Source organism: Silene latifolia, chromosome 3 (genome assembly GCF_048544455.1).
Source record: "Silene latifolia isolate original U9 population chromosome 3, ASM4854445v1, whole genome shotgun sequence".
Lineage (NCBI taxonomy): Eukaryota > Viridiplantae > Streptophyta > Magnoliopsida > Caryophyllales > Caryophyllaceae > Silene > Silene latifolia.
The window spans coordinates 147,489,187-147,507,675 of record NC_133528.1 but is presented as its reverse complement, the minus strand read 5'-3'; the positions used below and the strand labels follow the sequence as shown (position 1 = coordinate 147,507,675).

The 18,489-nt window shown below is 44.0% G+C and overlaps 1 protein-coding gene across 1 annotated transcript; it reads right to left on the bottom strand.

The window, feature by feature from the left end:
* Positions 1-15,051: 15,051 nt before the first annotated feature.
* LOC141649915 (uncharacterized) lies at positions 15,052-17,825 on the bottom strand. Its single transcript, XM_074458583.1, has 5 exons — positions 17,672-17,825; positions 16,920-17,509; positions 16,655-16,772; positions 16,123-16,547; positions 15,052-15,297 (listed from the first exon to the last, which is right to left on the bottom strand). The coding sequence occupies exons 1-5, from the start codon at positions 17,823-17,825 to the stop codon at positions 15,052-15,054; spliced, it is 1,533 nt and encodes a 510-aa protein (XP_074314684.1).
* Between the last annotated feature and the right edge of the window lie 664 nt (positions 17,826-18,489).

Here is an 18,489-nt window from a genome sequence, read left to right as displayed (position 1 = left end):
CTCGGGCTCATAATAGGACACTAGCTCTACCCACCAACCCCCCCTCTCGGGTTCGAAGGTCGGAATCCCTAACTCAACACCCAACTACCCCAAAAACATGCATTTTCCCAATGTGGTCAAGTAATTGGTCAAGGTCACTAAGCACTCATCGTATTCCGGGTCATCCCACTCCTCCTCTCGGAGGTCGATTTCAAACACTAGACTAGAGGTACCCTCCCTTGGTTCTCCCTTTCGGTCTCAACCTAGGTTAGTGATAAGACCAATTTCCGGGTATCCAATTTACAACCTAACCGACTCTCGTTGGTGGACAAGGGTTACAAATCGACACTACCCAAAATTAATCCATAAACCATGTCATTCCTCTAAACTACCCTCACCAATTTCCCCCAACAATTAGCCTTTATGAGAATCAATTTGTGAAATTACTCATGTCGGGTCAAACGGAGTCCTAGTAAAAGACTACTCACTATTCATGGTTATTTTAACAGGAAACTACTAAAGGTGGTAACTTTAACAATAAACATTATGAGATAAGGATTTCTACTTTAAGCATGCAATTGACAACAAGGAAGATGATATTAAACCAATTAAGCCTTAACTAAGTGGAATTAAGCAAAAAGGAAGTAACTTTAACCACAAGTAAGGTAAATATTCAAAAACAAGGGAAGCATAAACTAAGGAAACATGAAATTAACAACTAAAACAAGGAAATAAATATGAGAAAAGGAGATATACCAACAAAGAAGAAAGGAAATAACTTGATTGAATTGATTTCTTCTCAAAAATCTAAGAACAAGTGAGATCCAATATTCTTCCCAATTTTCTCTACCTACCCAATTTTTGATCCAAAAACAAGTGTAATGAAAGTTGTTCTTACAAGGTTACCCATTTTCCATATATATCATGGGCTTAAAAACATCAAAATACAAATAATTCTCAAAAACAGCCCGGTTACTATTCCCAGTCGGTGTATCGATACACCGCCCGCCCCTTAGTTACACCGGCTGGAGGAAAGTTACACCGCCCGCTCAGAAAGTTACACCGGCTGACCAAAATTACACTGCTCCTGATCACAATGCACAGGCTAGGGGAAGGAGATACACCGACAAGGCTAAATGAGATACACCGGCTACCCTTGAGTTGCACCGCGCCTGATCACAATACACTGGCTAGGGGAAGGAGATACACTGACAAGGCTAATCTTGATCCTTGGCTACCAAATGTTGATCGGTTTTGCATGGGGAAGCGTGCAACACTACAAAAAGCTTAGCAAATAATCCGGTGAGACTCATTTAGGCAAATTAATCTGATGGGGCATATTCTGCATCCGCTGACCGAGTCAACATATTGAGCAAGGTCAAAGCCAAAAGACAGCAAGTCAACATATTAGACAGCCTAACCGACGAAGCATGCCGACCTGTCACTTGGGTCTCGGCTAGGCAACCAGCCAGCTGGGAGACATATCCGCGTACTCATATCCAAGACCCCTCGGCATGGAGTCAACCAGGCCAGCTGGCCTGCCATGGGTCCCTCGGCCGAGGGTAGAACAGTCTTTTCCACCTGCTCTGCCACTTGGCAACTACGTGACAAAAGGTGAAAGTCTATAAATACTCCACTTCTCTCATTGAGAAAAGGATCCGAAATAGAACCTAAACATCTCATAATCTGGTATAAACTTCCTTATCTCTCTACAATATACTTTGCCAAGTAACACACAACTTAATCCCTTTAAGTTTACTGACTTGAGCGTCGGAGTGAGTGCGCTCGGTACCAAGCCGAGCCCTCAGTTTGTTCATTGTTTCAGGAGAGGCCGAAAGGAAGAGTCAAGCTACGACATCATTCAACAAGCTCACGTGGTAACAACACTGCTCCGAAATTACACACGGAACAATTGGCGCCGTCTGTGGGGATTAGATACTAAAAGCTAATCACCTCCTATAAAAAACCCAAAACCCACTCAAAAAGCTACGAAGATGTCAAAACAGCCAGAACTTGTGAGTGTAGAAACTGAATTCTACCAGGACGAGACGTTCCCTAATTCTGAGATCGGGCAGTCCTCCACCGGCCGAGTGATTGGGTCGGTGAAGTACGGGATGCCAAAAGAGCCAGAAATACCGCTGCCCGCCAACCAAGTCACTGTCATGGGACATGTGGTTGATGCAGCCAAACTGAAGCTATTCCTGGACCTGATGGGTAGTACGCTGCTAACCCCCGTCACAACGACGGTTACAGCAGCGCACCCAAAGGTGACCAGGACCCCTAAGGTGACTCCGAACAACCTGTCCGGAGCAATGCAAGAGGTTGGGCGTACCAAAACGCCAGCGGTGCCCGTGTTGCCAGTGGCAGACCAAAGTCCTTCTCCCCCTCGCGGGAGGACAACGTCGCCGCGGCACCAACGAGGCCACCCCGAATAAAAGAAGAAAGAAGTCCGACTCACCAGAGTCGGACAGAAAGCCCTTACCGCCACGGGGAGAGAAGCCGGACAAAGGGTGCGAGGAGCCGATCGCCGCGTGTCATTCGACACGTGGTCAGACAGCCCCTCAGTGCATGCGTCCTCGACGTCCCGGTGCCAACTAAACTGAAGCTGCCAGCCATATTATACAAAGGGGATAGCGACCCCACCGACCATGCCGAGGCTTTCGAGTCGTACATATCGGTGTGGGAGCAACCCGATGAGGTGTGGTGCCGAGTCTTCCCAACGACTCTCCATGGCATGTCACAGAGTTGGTACAAGGGGCTACCCAATGGCTCGGAATACTGCTATGCCGACCTAAGAGACAACTTCATAGCCCAGTACGCTTGCAACAAGCGAAGGGCCGTGGAGACATCAGATCTCCTGACTATCCGACAGGGGGAGGACGAGTCCCTCCGGAGCTACGTCAAGAGATTTGACGCTAAGGTTCAGCAGATCCGAGAGCTGAACACTGAACTGGCGGCCTTCGCACTGATGAACGGCCTACCGAGAGGCGATTTCAAAAATGAGCTCATCAAGTGTGAAGACCTCAACCTAGACTCCGCCAGAAAGATGGCCGACCGAGCCATAAAGGTGGAGGACTATCACAAGACCTGGGTAAGCCACAGCGAAGCTGGGCACCCAGAGAGGAGCAGCCGCCGGGATAACAGAGATGAAGGACGCCGTGACAATAATAGGTCACGGCCTGAGAGATTTAATAGGAAACAGAGCTCGCCGGGCGCCGGGGGGAGTTCGGGACCATACACCCCGAAGCGGTACAGCAGTCTCACCCCCCTGGTCAAATCATCGGCCGAGGTCTTCACCCTAAGCAAGAACGACGGACAGAAGTGGACAAGGCCCCCCAAGATGAGGGGGGGGGGGGGGGAGAGACGGTGACACGAGCCAGTACTGCGAGTACCACGGCCACACCGGCCATAAGACCGACAACTGTCGGCACCTAAGGGACGCCATCGAGGAGCTAATCCGAAAGGGGAGCCTCAGCAAGTATGTAGCTGGAGACCCAGGAGCAAGCTCCGACGGGGCGGTTAGAAAATCCGTTTTTCAACGGATGGGAGTAATCCAGTAATGCCCATCCGGGCCCTGACACTAATGTACGTCTCGGACCGGGGGGGGGGGAGCACAAAAGATCCCATCCTTACGGCAGGAGGGAAAACCGATGAATACCGGCTGACAGACATGGAGGGTGTTCCTCTAATGAGCCATTGGAACACGGACAATCTAAGGAAATACTTCGTATAGCGGCGGAGGTGTCCGAGACCGTCGTGGGCACCCCAACGCATGATTATACCTTATGAAAAATGATCCAAGTTTTCCATCAAAGTACTTATCCCCTCCATAAGTCATGTCGGAATAGACGTCGCGGCCAACGCCAGGCAGTCACTACCGAAGTACAAAAGCGTATGAGCACTGTTGAGACGCAAATATGACTGCCCCGGCCAATCCGGGAGTGGCAGAGGAAGCAATCAATATGTCTATAGATACGGAAAGCAGTCGAAACGTAAACTCAGTTGCCTCGGCCAAAGCCGGGAGTGACGAGGGAAACGCGATTTGCCAACAACAGTTGTTACTCGCCACAACGACCAGCATGCTTAGGAACGTATAAGTACGGTTGAGAAACGCAAATCGGACGCCTCGGCCAGACCGAGAGTGAAAGAGGAAGCGATCAACACGTCTACAGATATGAACGCTGTCACGCCGTTACCCCGATTGCCTCGGCCAGACCGAGAGTGACGGGGACACAACGACCGATACGCTAACATGTTCACAACGGTGGTTGGGATAGCAAATCTAACCGCCTCGGCTAAAACCGGAGGTGGTGGAGGAAGCGACCAACATGCCAACATGTTGAAAAAACGTTAAGTACAGTTGAGATACGCATTCTAACTGCCTCGGCCAAGCCGAAGGTAAAAACGAAAAGAAAAAAAAGCGCTCAACTAATAACGTAAGAAGACAACTCCGATGAGAATGAGATAAAGACCTCGGCCAAGCCGGAGGCAAAATAAACAAACTCTTATTGAAATGTTTACAGGTAATACAAGAACGAAGTCTTCAGCCGTCCCAACAAGAATAGCCTAAACTCAACCTACCAAAGTTTTACAAAAAAAGAGAAAGGTACAGCAAAAGGTTACAGACATAAGAATTGAAAGCGCCGAAAAAGATGGCAGGGAGGAAAGGCTCAATAGTTGGCCCCCGAACAGCTGAAATTGTCTGAAGGGCCGGGTGAATCCGGTGACGACCGCCCGTCTCCCTATGCTTGTTGCTGCTCACCACCAACAGCAGCAGCATCATATTTGGTGGGCGACCCAGAAGCCGACTTGGCAGCTTCAGCTGCCTTTCCCCTCTCAGCTTCCTCCCTGGCCGCCTTCGCCTTTTCAGCATGGGCCGCCTTCTCCGCAGCCACCTCAGCGGCCTTCTTCACCACTGCCTCCTCCGCGGCCTTTGCCTCCGCAGCAGCCGCCTTATCATCAAGCAGCTGGTCAAATATTTGCCACGGGAAGGAGCCTTCAGGAAAGAGCTCTCTGATTACTTCCCTGGTAGCCTCTTCGGCCTGGTCCCGGTACTGGGCACACATGTTAGGGATAATGACATTTTGGAGCGTCTCAATGTCCTCCTCCCTCTGGGCGAGGATAGCCCTTGTGTTCCTGTGTCCCTCCGCCTGAGCCGAATACAAAGACTTCCATTATTCCCTCTTACCAACTGCAGCGTCGAAAGCACCCTGAAGCTTGTCCCGCTCCTCCCGCAGCTTAGCGGCGTCAGCCACCGCAGCCTCAGTCTTGGCTCTCTCGGCTAGGACCGCCTTTTCAGCGTCCTCCCTAAGCTTTTGTTCAGCCACCGCAGCCTCAGCCTTGGCTCTCTCGGCCTCCTTCTTAGCAGCGGCAAGATCGAGCCTAAGCCGTTCACCGCAGGGGCAGCTCGAGCCCTGACCGTTTCTTGCTCCATAATATGAGCGTCGGCTAGTTCATTCCACTTGGCCAGCTTCTTGCACAACCATGTGCCTTTCGCCACAAGCTGAGCAGGGGAAGGCTTCAGGGAGGAGGAGTCGACGACGACATTCTGATTGCCCGTCTGCACAGGCCGCTTCTCCGATTGCCGTTCAGTGAGAGGGTCAGCCGGCAGCGGTTGATCTACAAAAAATTCAGACAGAGCATCCATGTCAACATTCATTGACATGTCAGAGAGCCTATCATCAGGAATGCCTAAAGAACCACCTAAATCCGAGCCATGGGTTAGATCCGTACCAGTCTGGACCTTCTTAAATGAAGGGTCGGCTGAGTCCTTCTTTTCCCCTGCCTCGGTGACGGTGGTAGCAGGCATCGGTTCTTTTCTCTTCTTTGAAGGAGGAGGACCCTTCGCAACGGTGACCTCCTCATCGGTAATATCGACGACCACCACCTGCTCCTTTTGGACTTCGGGGACTGAAGATAGAGCTGGAGTTGACGCCGTGGCCGCCGTAGTAATTGTCTTCGGTGTTCGGCGCGGCACACGTCCGCCAATCTTCGCCTGAGTCGCCGCCACATCCATAGCTTTCAGCGCCTGCTCCATTAGTTCGTTGGGGGTCGGTCTGCGATCACGCGAATCAGCCTTAGGATGCAGCTCAACAACCTTCCCGTGTTGGTCAAGTCCCAACTTCTTGAGGATCTCCACAGGCAGATCCTGGCCAAACCGGTCTGCAAGAAACCAAAGCAAGAGTTAAACGAAAGAAGTGAAACCAAAGTTCAAGTACAGAAACATAAAAAGCAAAGGTGGGCCTCACACCGACCCTACTCACCCTGGCGGAGGGCCGGTATGAGGCCGACGTGGCGAAGCGGCTCCTCCTGAAGAACAATATGCGTCAGGGGCATCCATCCCTTCGACGTACCATCCTTCTCAGCCTCAAACAGCCTCATTGCCCGCTTCTCGTCCTCATTAAGATAGACCCTGATGGCGTCCATCTTAAGCTTACTCCGGGAGACATACTTTTCACGCTCCCCCCGATTCTCGCACCGCAAATTGACGCGGCTCTGGAATGACCGGGGGAGTGGGTAATCCTCCGGCACCTCGACGTATACCCACCGCCCCTTCCAGTCCTTGCAAGACGTCAACTTGGAAACGGTAACGAAACCCGGCTCCGTCTGCACGTTGTACCACCCCGTGCCACCTTAGGTGGACGGCTGAAGATGATGAAGCCGGCGGAATAGGTTAACCGTTGGGGCCTCCCACTTAAAAAGACAAAGCCACACGAAGCTGACAATCGTCCTGATGGCCAACGGATGCAGTTGGGCCACGGCGACGTTCATAGCTTTAATGATGGCGGCAACGTATGAATTCAGAGGGAACCGAAGCCCATACTCCAGGTGTCTGATGTATACGCCGATATGTCCTTCAGGAGGGCAACAGACCGCCTGACCTTCCTCAGGGATAACAATTTTATACCCCCTGCCGAAGGAATAATGATCTTCAAAGAGGTCAGGGCCGGAGCAACTAGCGAACTTATTCGTCCAAGCACGATCAGGATTGATCGAACAGGCGTCACCGTGATCCAAGACATGCGGCCTCTCCTCATCAGAATGAGCCCTTTCCTCATCATCATCATCCTCGAAATCCTCCAAAAACTTTGGATCAATCTCAGGAGAAGGCGGCTTGGGACCCCCAACGGTTAACGGGGTGACAACCAGTGCCCCCTCTTTATCAGGACGCGACGGGGAGCCCCCCGGCGCAGAAGTACTAGGTCCAGCACCAGCAGAAGACATAATGACAACAAAAACTTGACAAATAAAAGTTGAAAAATTTGTTTGTTTACCTTGGAAAAGTGTTACGCCGAGTAACGCTTTGAAGACTAGAGAGAAGTTCCTTCGAAAAACTATGAGAGGGAAATTTTTTTTGAGAAAATGAATTTTTGGTGGCCAAAATCAGGGGCTAACTGCTCTATTTATAGAGCAAAGCCCACGACACAGACCAATCAGGGCAAAGCCCATGAAGCGTCAACCAATCAACGCCGAGCCACGTGTCAAGCATGCATGACAGAATGCCAATCGACATATCTTCTTCAACACGCTCCTTGACAGAATGCCAATCGACGTATCTTCTTCAACACGCTCCTTGGTATCTACTTGCCAAACGGCCCGCTGTTCGGCCAAGCTTGGCAGCACCGGCTGGGGGCAATCAAAAGCACACGGCACTCTCAACCTCGGTCTCAGCCAGCGCCATTTTCCTTTCCACATCTGATGCCCATTACACATCCATGTGGAGGGGGGATGGATAATATGATACGGCCTGAGCAGAACCAAGCCGAGGAAGAAGAAGCCGGGGAAGAAATTCAACTTGCGCAGAATACGCTCAACACTCATCGAAGGTCCATACCACGGCATAGACTACGCTGGGGGCAAATTGATGGGGCATATTCTGCACCCGCTGACCGAGTCAACATATTGAGCAAGGTCAAAGCCAAAAGACAGCAAGTCAACATATTAGACAGCCTAACCGACGAAGCATGCCGGCTTGTCACTTGGGTCTCGGCTAGGCAACCAGCCAGCCGAGAGACATATCCGCGTACTCATATCCAAGACCACTCGGCATGGAGTCAACCAGGCCAGCCGGCCTGCCATGGGTCCCTCGGCCGAGGGTAGAACAGTCTTTTCCACCTGCTCTGCCACTTGGCCACTACGTGACAAAAGGTGAAAGTTTATAAATATTCCACTTCTCTCATTGAGAAAAGGATCCGAAATAGAACCTAAACATCTCATAATCTGGTATAAACTTCCTTATCTCTCTACAATATACTTTGCCAAGTAACACACAACTTAATCCCTTTAAGTTTACTGACTTAAGCGTCGGAGTGAGTACGCTCGGTACCAAGCCGAGCCCTCAGTTTGTTCATTGTTTCAGGAGAGGCCGAAAGGAAGAGTCAAGCTACGACATCATTCAACAAGCTCACGTGGTAACAACACTGCTCCGAAATTACACACGGAACATAATCATAAACTCGAGTAATTATCAATTAAATGCACCAAAATTAGGACTAAAGTAAGGATTTTTGACACGAATGAAGGGGCGATAACGTAGTTATCAGATATAGGGAGTACAAAGTTACAAACTAAACAACTACTCCGAAGTAAAACTGTAAAAGGGGTAATTATTAATCCGACCCAAAAATAAGACATGAATCTGCCTCGAAGATAGAGATAATAAAAATGTTATGCACATTAATTAATTAAATAATACGGAGCATCACTTTATTAATAATGAATTGTAAATTAATTCTCTCGTCAACTAAGACAGGCAAGAAATCGTCCTTTCACGTTCTCATATCTTGTTATTTGCACGTTCTTATATCTCGTTGTTCCATAGTCAACAACTAAAATACTACGGAGTAATCTATATCTTGTTGGTCCACATGTCACGTGCTATTTCTGTAAACTAGTTATGGTGATTGGTGGTATATACGCGCTTTGAATGTAATATTGGCAAAATAAACCCAACCTGAAAAGGCTGACCCGAGACTCGAAATTAATCCAAAATGCAACTCTCAACTTTGACCGGAAACCCGAATTGACCGATCCGACCCGAATTTTGTTGACACGGAACAGACACGGCCCGAAATGTCCTGACCCAAAAACGACTCGACAAACACAACTCTAATTCAACAAAGCGTCTTGTTTGTGACGGGCTAATCCCGTCACAAGCTGAAGACCTCTCACAAAAAGGGAGAGGGACAAGGTGGGGCACCCCCCATGTGCTCCTCCACTCATCTCTCATGGGTATGTTGTGAGAGGAAATGACATCCGTTGACGGATATTGAGATTTTGTGCTAATTCAAAAAAAAAACCTTAAAATGACTAATTTAAAAGTAGACTTAATATTGTTAATGTTAAAAATAAAGAATCAATTATCAAACCTGAACTAAAAATAGGTAATAATACAAAACGTACTTTTTTCTATCTTAATCGATGACCCGAAAATGACCCGAACCCGAATAACCCGACTTGCTTTGACCCGGAAATAACCCGGCCAACATACCCAAAAACACCTGAAACAACCTGACCCGACTCGAAATAACCTGTTAATATGAGAGACCCGAACTGGCCCGACCCGAATTGGCCCGGCGCGAACCCAACCTGTTGGCCGTTTTGTCAGGTCTATATAATACGGAGTCCGAACAAGAGTTAGATCAAGTGGTAAGAGCTTATTTGAAATCGGGGGTTCGATTCTCACCCGCAACATAAATACGATCACTTGAATAAATAAAAAATGTAATACGTAGTAAAAAAATACTCTATATTTGTGTTAAGACGGATTGACACAACTTTATCGTAAATGAGTACTTTTATTAATTACTTTATTCACTTTTAAAACCATATTTAAATTTGTTTTATAATTACTCCGTATATTAATACAAAACTGTATTACACAAAACTTACTCTACCAAATATTATCGTGATTTTAACTTGAAAAATGCCAAACAGTGTGGCCTAACTAAAACACTAAAACACATATTTACTTTAATATTTAATTCTCGTTGTCTGAGACAGATGATAAATATCTCACAATTACAAGACATGTTTACTTTGCTAGTTACAGGTAGAGGTGGCAACGGACCGGGTAGGGACGAGTTCACCCAACTTGACCTTGAACCAGCCCCTGGGATACAATGGGGTGGGATGGCCGGCGGGGCTGGTTTAAGGGGAGGCCGGCCCTTGGGAAGGTTATGATCGGGGCCCAATCCATGGGTTTAGTACTTTAGTATAATTTTTATTTTATTTTTGTTTTTAACCGGTCAAATAGCGGGCCGGGTTGATTATCTTGGATCTTAAACCGGCCCGACATTACACGGGCCATACAAAGGTCGAATGCCAAGTTGGTTTTGCCTGGAAAATGCAGACCTGGGGCGGGCCGAGTCGTCTATTCTGGTTAAATTAAAGTTTTTAAACAGTTCAATTTCGCAAGGAAACTTTGTTTATGATTGATTAAATGATATTTGTGTTAATGGTATGACTAATTATTGCCAAAAGATAAAAAAAATGCATAAACTAAACATTTAAAAGATGTGGATTAGAGCATTATGTGTATTTTAAGAGGTTTTCGTTAAATTTAGGAGTATCAGTGATGTTTTTGAAAAATAAGGAGTATCACATGGTAGAATTGAAAAGAGTATAAGGTATATTATGTAGAGAAACTCAAATAATAATTTGATCACATCTATGATTAATAAATCAAATGCGAGTATAATCTCTCATAGCCAGTCATTTTTTCTCCTTCCATTTTACACAAGAAATAAGGAAATGATTTTAAACCACAAAACACTCTACCTCACATGCAAATGAATTTGGACCACACAAACTTTTCCAAAAAAATAAATAGGGAAGAAAATCCGACTACCATGAAAAAAGAAAGAGGGAAGAAATGATCGATTAGGAGGGAGCATATTTTACACTCGACTATCATTCAGAGCATCTCCAATGGTTTGGCTTAGGGACTTGTTTGCAATTTCATAAAATTGCAAGCTAGTAGCTCAACCATTGGAGTTGGCCATGTAGACTAGCTTTGCCCAAAAATTTTTAAGCTAGTAGCTCCATGTTGGGCTGAACAAAATTATACGATATGGTTTTATTATACGTAGCCGATACGCTATACGAATTTAATTATACGGATTTCCGGATATCCGATACGGTTCTTTAAAAACCGTATCGGATAAGGATCGCCAAAATATGAAACCGGATATACGGTATCCGATACGGTTGCCTTTTTTTAGAATAAAATATTAAAATATATACATAAATCACAACATATCCAATATGGTAGTGTGATTAAACTTTATTAGTATTAAACTTTATAAGTTATTTACTCTTATAACTTTTTAAAACAAATTTAAGTTACTAAAAAAACCAATAATCACACATAAAAAAGAAAAAATATATATTAAATTACATGAGGTGAAAACCGGATAGCGGATAAACGGTTTCCGGATATATGGAAAAACCGGATATATGGAAAAACAGTATCGGATAAAGATACTAAAAAGTAGATTTAAAAAATCGGATATCCGATACGGTTTCCAAAACCGTATCGGATATCCTGTTTTGTTCACCCCTAACCCCTAGCTCCATGGAGCTACTTACTTAAATGGACCCACAAGTGTAATTTAACCAATAGGAAAATAGTGATCCTATTAATAAAGTTTTAATTTTTTTTTTGGAAATTTGGAAATTGAATAAATAAATAGAGTAGTATATTAAGTGGATCCAATTAAGGCATTAAGCTAGTAATAAGTTGGCTAAACCATTGGAGTAAATCTATATATCTATATATAATAATAAAAAGGCTAACTAAGCATCTACCTTTATGCCACATCTATCTATATATAATAATAAAAACGCTAACTAATCATCTACCTTTATGCCACATCAACATTTTCAATTATCTACACAACTCTTCTCCACATCACCAAGTCATTTATTATTAATAAGAGACAAAAAAATTAATAAAGGAAAAAAACAAAGCACTAAATAAAACCATAATTTTAGGCCGTCACAGTGTTTGTTATTTTAAAAAAATAAAAAAGCAAAGGTTTAAACAATTTGTAGAAGTAAATAAAGACTCGAACACCACAAATATTAAAATTTATATTTTTAACTTTAAAGTAAACTAAAGACTTAAATAAAAACTAAACATCAAAAAAATTCTAATTTTAATATTTTATATTAAAATAAGTTATCTCGCAAAAAAAAAAATTGAACATATAAATAAGCTTTTACTATTTTATTATTACATCATATTAATTTAATTGTGCAATATTATTGTATAATTTTGCCCGTTAGTTTCAATGAATTTGTTATATATAAAAAGAGCTTTAAAAAAATAAAAGAACGTGGTTTTTTCATATAACGTAATAAATTAAAATATCATGTACAAGGATAACATAAAGAGCATCAAGGATACTCTTCTAAAACCATGTTATCCTATGAAACAACAAAATTATATTGCAATTGAAAAAAAAAAATTAATACAAAAAAAAATCATGGCGCACGATATGTGGAGTTCATGCGAAACTGGCACGGTTATTAATGAAAATATATGAGAAACAAATTAAAAGTAAAAAATATAGGCCAACAGACTTATCGTCTATTCAATTAACACGGTTAATTTTATATCACAATTCTCAATGTCCAATTAAATATGTTCCGGGTGTAATTCCAGAGCAAGTATTGTTACCACCCGTGGCTTGTAGAATGACGTCTTCGCTTGAATCCTCCTTGCGGTCTCCTGAAACGATGAACAAACTGAGGGCTCGGCTTTGGCCGAGCGTACTCACTCCGACGCTCAAGTCAGTAAACTTATAGAGGGTAAGTTGTTGCTTGGCTAATTGTATATATTGTAGAGAGATAAGGAAGATATTACCAGATGAATAGTGATTCTTAGGTTAAATTGTGGATCCTTTCCTCAATGAAGGTTGAGGAGTATTTATAGACTTTCACCTTTTGTCACGTAGTGGCCAAGTGGCCAAGTGGCTATCAGGTGGAAAGACCGTTCTACCCTCGGCCGATGGACCTATGGCAGGCTGGCCGAGGGTCCTTGGATATGAGTACGCGGATATTTGCCCCGGCTGGCTGGTTGCTCGGCCGGGACCCAAGTGACAGGCCGACAGGGAGCGTCGGATAGGCTGTCTAAGTCGTTGACTTTGCTATGGATATCTCTGACCTTGCTCATGGTCAGCGGTGCAGAATATGCCCCATCAAAATAGTTCCACATTACATTCATGTGGTATTACGTCTACTTATCATGTTACTCATATAATATCTTAATTTATATAAAAATAGATATTAAAATGTTATTATGTTTCTCATCAAACTACATGAATTATAATTAAAATGAAAAAATTTTGTGTGTCAGTGTTAGCAATAAAAATATCAACATGTTACATACTAATGACTAATGAGGTTACACTTCTGCATAACATTAAACAATTAATCTTAAATGCAGCCGTGATTTTCACGGGTAGAAAAACTAGTTCTAGCTTAAAATGGTTGTAGCTTAAGAAAATGATGTGGCAAAGGTAAGCTAGTGACAACTAGCTTATCATTGTAGATGCTCTCATGACCGAATTTCTTTTGAATAATTTAAAAGGTCGTGTAGTTGGATTTGAGAGAATTAGAGTTAGTGCTTCTTTTCATTCGGAGATATGCAAATAAAAAGTTCTTTGTAAAAAGTACCGCGTCGAATAAAATGCGTGCCGCGAATATAAAATATGTAGTTCTTTCGCTGATCTTTTATGTCATAAATTTTGGAATCTCTTCTGTTAGACAGTAGAATATAGGTTGTGCGTAATTGTGTTTTGTTCTCATTAGCTTAAGCGGGATATAAATATAATCCGTCTTGGGTCGAAGCCCATACAAATGCCAAATACTAACAAGCCTAATACAGCCTAATACTCCCCCTCAAACTGGAGCATGAAGATCAAGAATGCCCAGTTTGCGAAGGATAAAATCAAATTGTGATGATGGTAAAGCCTTTGTAAGAATATCAGCTAATTGTGCATTCGTCGAAACATGAGAAGGAAAAATCAATCCTTCGGAGATAGCATCACGAATGAAATGACAGGACACCTCAATATGCTTCGTACGCTCATGGAAAACCGGATTTTGAGCAAGTTGGAGAGCGGATTTATTGTCGCAGTAAATGGAAATAGGCTTGGGTAATTCGATACCAGAACCCGAAAACAAACCAACGAGCCATTTAATTTCACAAAGTATCGCTGCCATAGCTCTATATTCGGCCTTAGTGGAAGACAACGAGACTGTCGGCTGTTTTTTCGTCTTCCAATAAATAGGAGAATCGCCAAGAAAAACAACCCAGCCGGAAACAGACCGACGAGAGGAAGAACAATTCGCGTAATCAGAATCACACCATCCCGAGACTTTGAGTGTGCTATCTGAACGGAGCAAAATACCTTGTCCCGGCCGACCTTTGAGATACCGTACTAATCGAAGTGCGGCATCCATATGTGCTTGGCGAGGTTGATTTAAGAACTGAGATAGTATATGAACAGCATAAGAAAGATCCGGGCGAGTAACAGAAAGATATACAAGTCTCCCAATTAAGCGACGATAAGACTCGACATCTTGAATAATCTCACCCGTAGCTTCACCTAACTGATGATTGTATTCAATTGGTGTGGAGCTAGGCTTAGAACCTAAAAGACCCGTTTCAGAAATAATATCCAAAACATATTTCCGCTGACTGAGACAAATGCCCTCTGAATTACGGGCTACCTCAATGCCCAGAAAATATTTCAAAGGACCCAAATCTTTCATATGAAAACACTTACTCAAATAGCTCTTAAATTTTGCAATAGCAGTGGAATTATTCCCGGCAACGACAAGGTCATCAACATAAACAAGAACATGGAGACATACCTCGTCAGGTGAATAATGGAACAAAGAATAATCCGAATAAGACTGGGAAAAACCGTATTGACGCAAGGCAGAAGCAAGCTTGGCAAACCAACAACGGGGATCTTGTCGTAACCCATATAAAGATTTCCGCAAACGACACACTTTACCATTTTTTTCAATGCTAAAACCAGGTGGTAATTTCATATACACTTATTCCAAAAAATCTCCATGTAAGAAGGCGTTATGAACATCCATCTGGTGTAGCTCCAAATTTTTTCTAGCAGCAATAGTAAGCAAAGTACGTATAGTAACCATTTTGACAACGGGCGCAAAAGTTTCCCCGTAATCAATTCCATCAATTTGATGATTACCGAAAATGACTAACCTTGCTTTATAGCGCTTTATGCTCCCATCGGATTTGTATTTAATTTTGTAAACCCAACGACAACCATTAGCCTTTTTATCCGGAGGTAATTCAGTTAGTTCTCATGTACCATTATTCTCAAGGGCAGTTATCTCCTCCGCCATAGCCTTACACCAACGCGTATCAGTAATATCCGTACGAAAATTAGGAGGCTCAACACCGTTGGTAACAGTTGCAAGAAATCTTTTATGGCGGGGTGAAAATTTATCACAATTGATATAATTAGCAAGAGCATAAGGTGTACCTGAAGACAAAGACGGGGAGTCGGGAGGCGAGGTAGGGGGCATATCCGGAGGTGTATCAGCAGCGGAGCCAACCAAGTAATCACTCAAATGAGGCGGAGGTCGCTTTGTTCGCTTACACCACGACCCATATCCTCACCCGGCTGACCCGACTCATTCCCCCTGGTTCACCCACAACAGTAGCAGCACCCTCAACACCAACAACACCAACAGGGCTCACGACTCCCTCGGTTCCATCCCCGGACTCCCCCTCACTCGTGACTCCACTACGCGCAGATGAGGACCGACAATGGAGGGGGCAAACGGGAATGTGTCCTCGTAAAAATGAACATCCCGACTCACGAAAATATCCCCGGTGTTAAGATCATAGACACGCCACCCTCTTTTATTGTTAGGGTATCCTAGAAAAACACACTTGCGACTCCGCTTAGAAAATTTATCGCCTTTGGTATTTTGATTATGAACAAAACAGAGACACCCAAAGACATGTAAATTGGCATAAGAGGGTGGGGAACCAAAAAGAATTTCATAGGGAGTTTTATTTTGAAGAATATGAGACGGCGTACGATTAATTAAGTAAGCCGCCGTTAGAATACATTCACCCCAAAAAGAGACCGGTATATGCCCCTGAAACATAAGAGCGCGAGCAACATTGAGAATATGGTGATGTTTACGCTCGACGCGACCATTTTGTTGGGGAGTACCGACACACGAAGTTTGGAATAAAATCCCATGTTTAAGAAAATAATCGGCCATGTCATTAAATTCCGAACCATTATCAGATTGTACACTTTTAACTTGTGTGAAAAATTGGGTATGAACCATGGCTAAGAAGAGCTTAAACATTTCAGTAACTTCAGTTTTGTCGAGCAAAAGATAGACCCAAACAGCCCGAGAACAATCATCAACAATAGTCAAGAAATATTTTGCCCCAGACGACGAAGGGGTACAATAAGGTCCCCACAAGTCACAATGAATTAAATCGAAAATAGCAGCGGCTTTATTAGAATTCAAGCTAGAACTTTGTCGACATTGTTTTGCTAAATGACAAACGCCACAAATATGATCCAAATGAGAAGAATTAAAATTGCTAACATTGGGAAGAAATTGAAGGACTTTATTGGATGGACGACCGAGACGCATATGCCAAGTATCAAAGTAGCATCGGAACTCACACGGTGCACTGCCACACGCTCCACGGCCCGCAAATAGTACAACCCGTCTCGCAACTCATCGACTCCAATCTTTGTCTTCAAAGAATGGTCCTGAATATGACAAGATAAATTAGTAAAACTCAAGACACACGAAGTGGAGGCCACAAGTTGAGAAACAGAGAGTAAATTGCAGTTCAAACTCGGAACAAATAAAACATTGTGAAGAATAAGGAATGAACTAATGGTAACCGAGCCAACCATAGTAGCCGAAACTGTGTGACCATTCGGAAGGCTTATCGGACAGGGCTGTATTGTATGGGATTCAGTTAACCAACGAATATCGCCCGTAACATGATGTGAAGCCCCCGTATCAACAATCCAATCAAGAGACATACCGCTAAGATGATCTTGTGACAAAGAAGACTTTGGTTCAGCAAATAACGCATTAGCACGAGCTTGAGACCGAGACTGATTATTCGAGCCTGATTTGGAACGAGCCTTAAGCTCTTCGAGAGTGCGGGGACGATCACCCCACCACTCCAGGAAACGCTGGGTTTTAATAAAACAATTAGAAGCTTCATGGCCAGAAACATCACAGTGAGAACATTTGTACTTATGACGCTCCTGTCGTTCGGCACCCCGTAACGCACGCCAGTCGGGGGTAGCAACAGAGGCAGACGAACCCCGAACAGCCATGGCCTTGACATCAGTTGCCTCGGGTGCAGCAGAGGGACCCTCAAGGAGGCGCTCCTCTTGCAGAACCGCGTGATAAACGCGACTTAAAGACGGAAGAGGATCAAGTGAAAGCTGATGGTTACGAATAGGACCGTAAAGAGAACGATCCAAACCTAGAAGAAACTGATGGAGGCGTTCCGAATCTTGCTAAGCAAGGGCAGCTTTCGTGATACCACATGGACAGCCACTAGTCGTACATGTAAATGGCGGTTCATGAGCGACAAGGGCATACCACAAAGTTTTAAAATTACCGTAATATGTAGTAACCGACATACCTTTTGTTTGACGGCACTCGTGTAATTGAGTTTTAAGGTTATGAATCTTCGCGCCATCAACAACCGCGTATTGATCCTCCAATTCAGACCATAGGAGCCGAGCATCCTCCGTATCCGACACACTATCCAGAATAGACGGATCGATTGAATTCATGATCCATTGAACAACGGTACAATGGACAACCTCCCATTGACCGAGTAAAAATTCATCAGTCGGCTTAGCAATTGACCCGTCACATAAACCGAATTTGCGTCTTGATTTCAAAGATCGACGCATAGAGCGACTCCATTCTTCATAATTATTGCTCCGGAGTTTGATATGGGTAATTGCTTGACCCAGACCCTCCTGATTAACGAGAGAGAAAGGGGATAAAGGATCGATTTTTTGGGTATTAGATGCGGAAGCAGAATCGTCTGCTCCTGTCATGATGAATCCGAAAGAAAATAGGAAACGGAAAGGCAATCGGAGAGAAGATCAGTAGCAGACGAAAGGGAACTTTTTGGTGGGAAGATAGGGTTTTGCAGTCACTGATACCATGTTAGACAGTAGAATATAGGTTGTGCGTAATTGTGTTTTGTTCTCATTATCTTAAGCGGGATATAAATATAATCCGTTGATGGTATCAAGCTATACCTCGCAAGTGCACGATTTTATCGTTGTACACTATTAAGGGTCGATCCCACAAGGAGTTGAAAAGATTACTAATTGTTCTAATCCGATCGTTTAGCTAAGTCGAAAATAAAGGATGAGGTTGTTATACTAATGCTACCTAAAACGAAATGAAATGCAAACTTAACAAAAGCAAGGTAAATGAGCA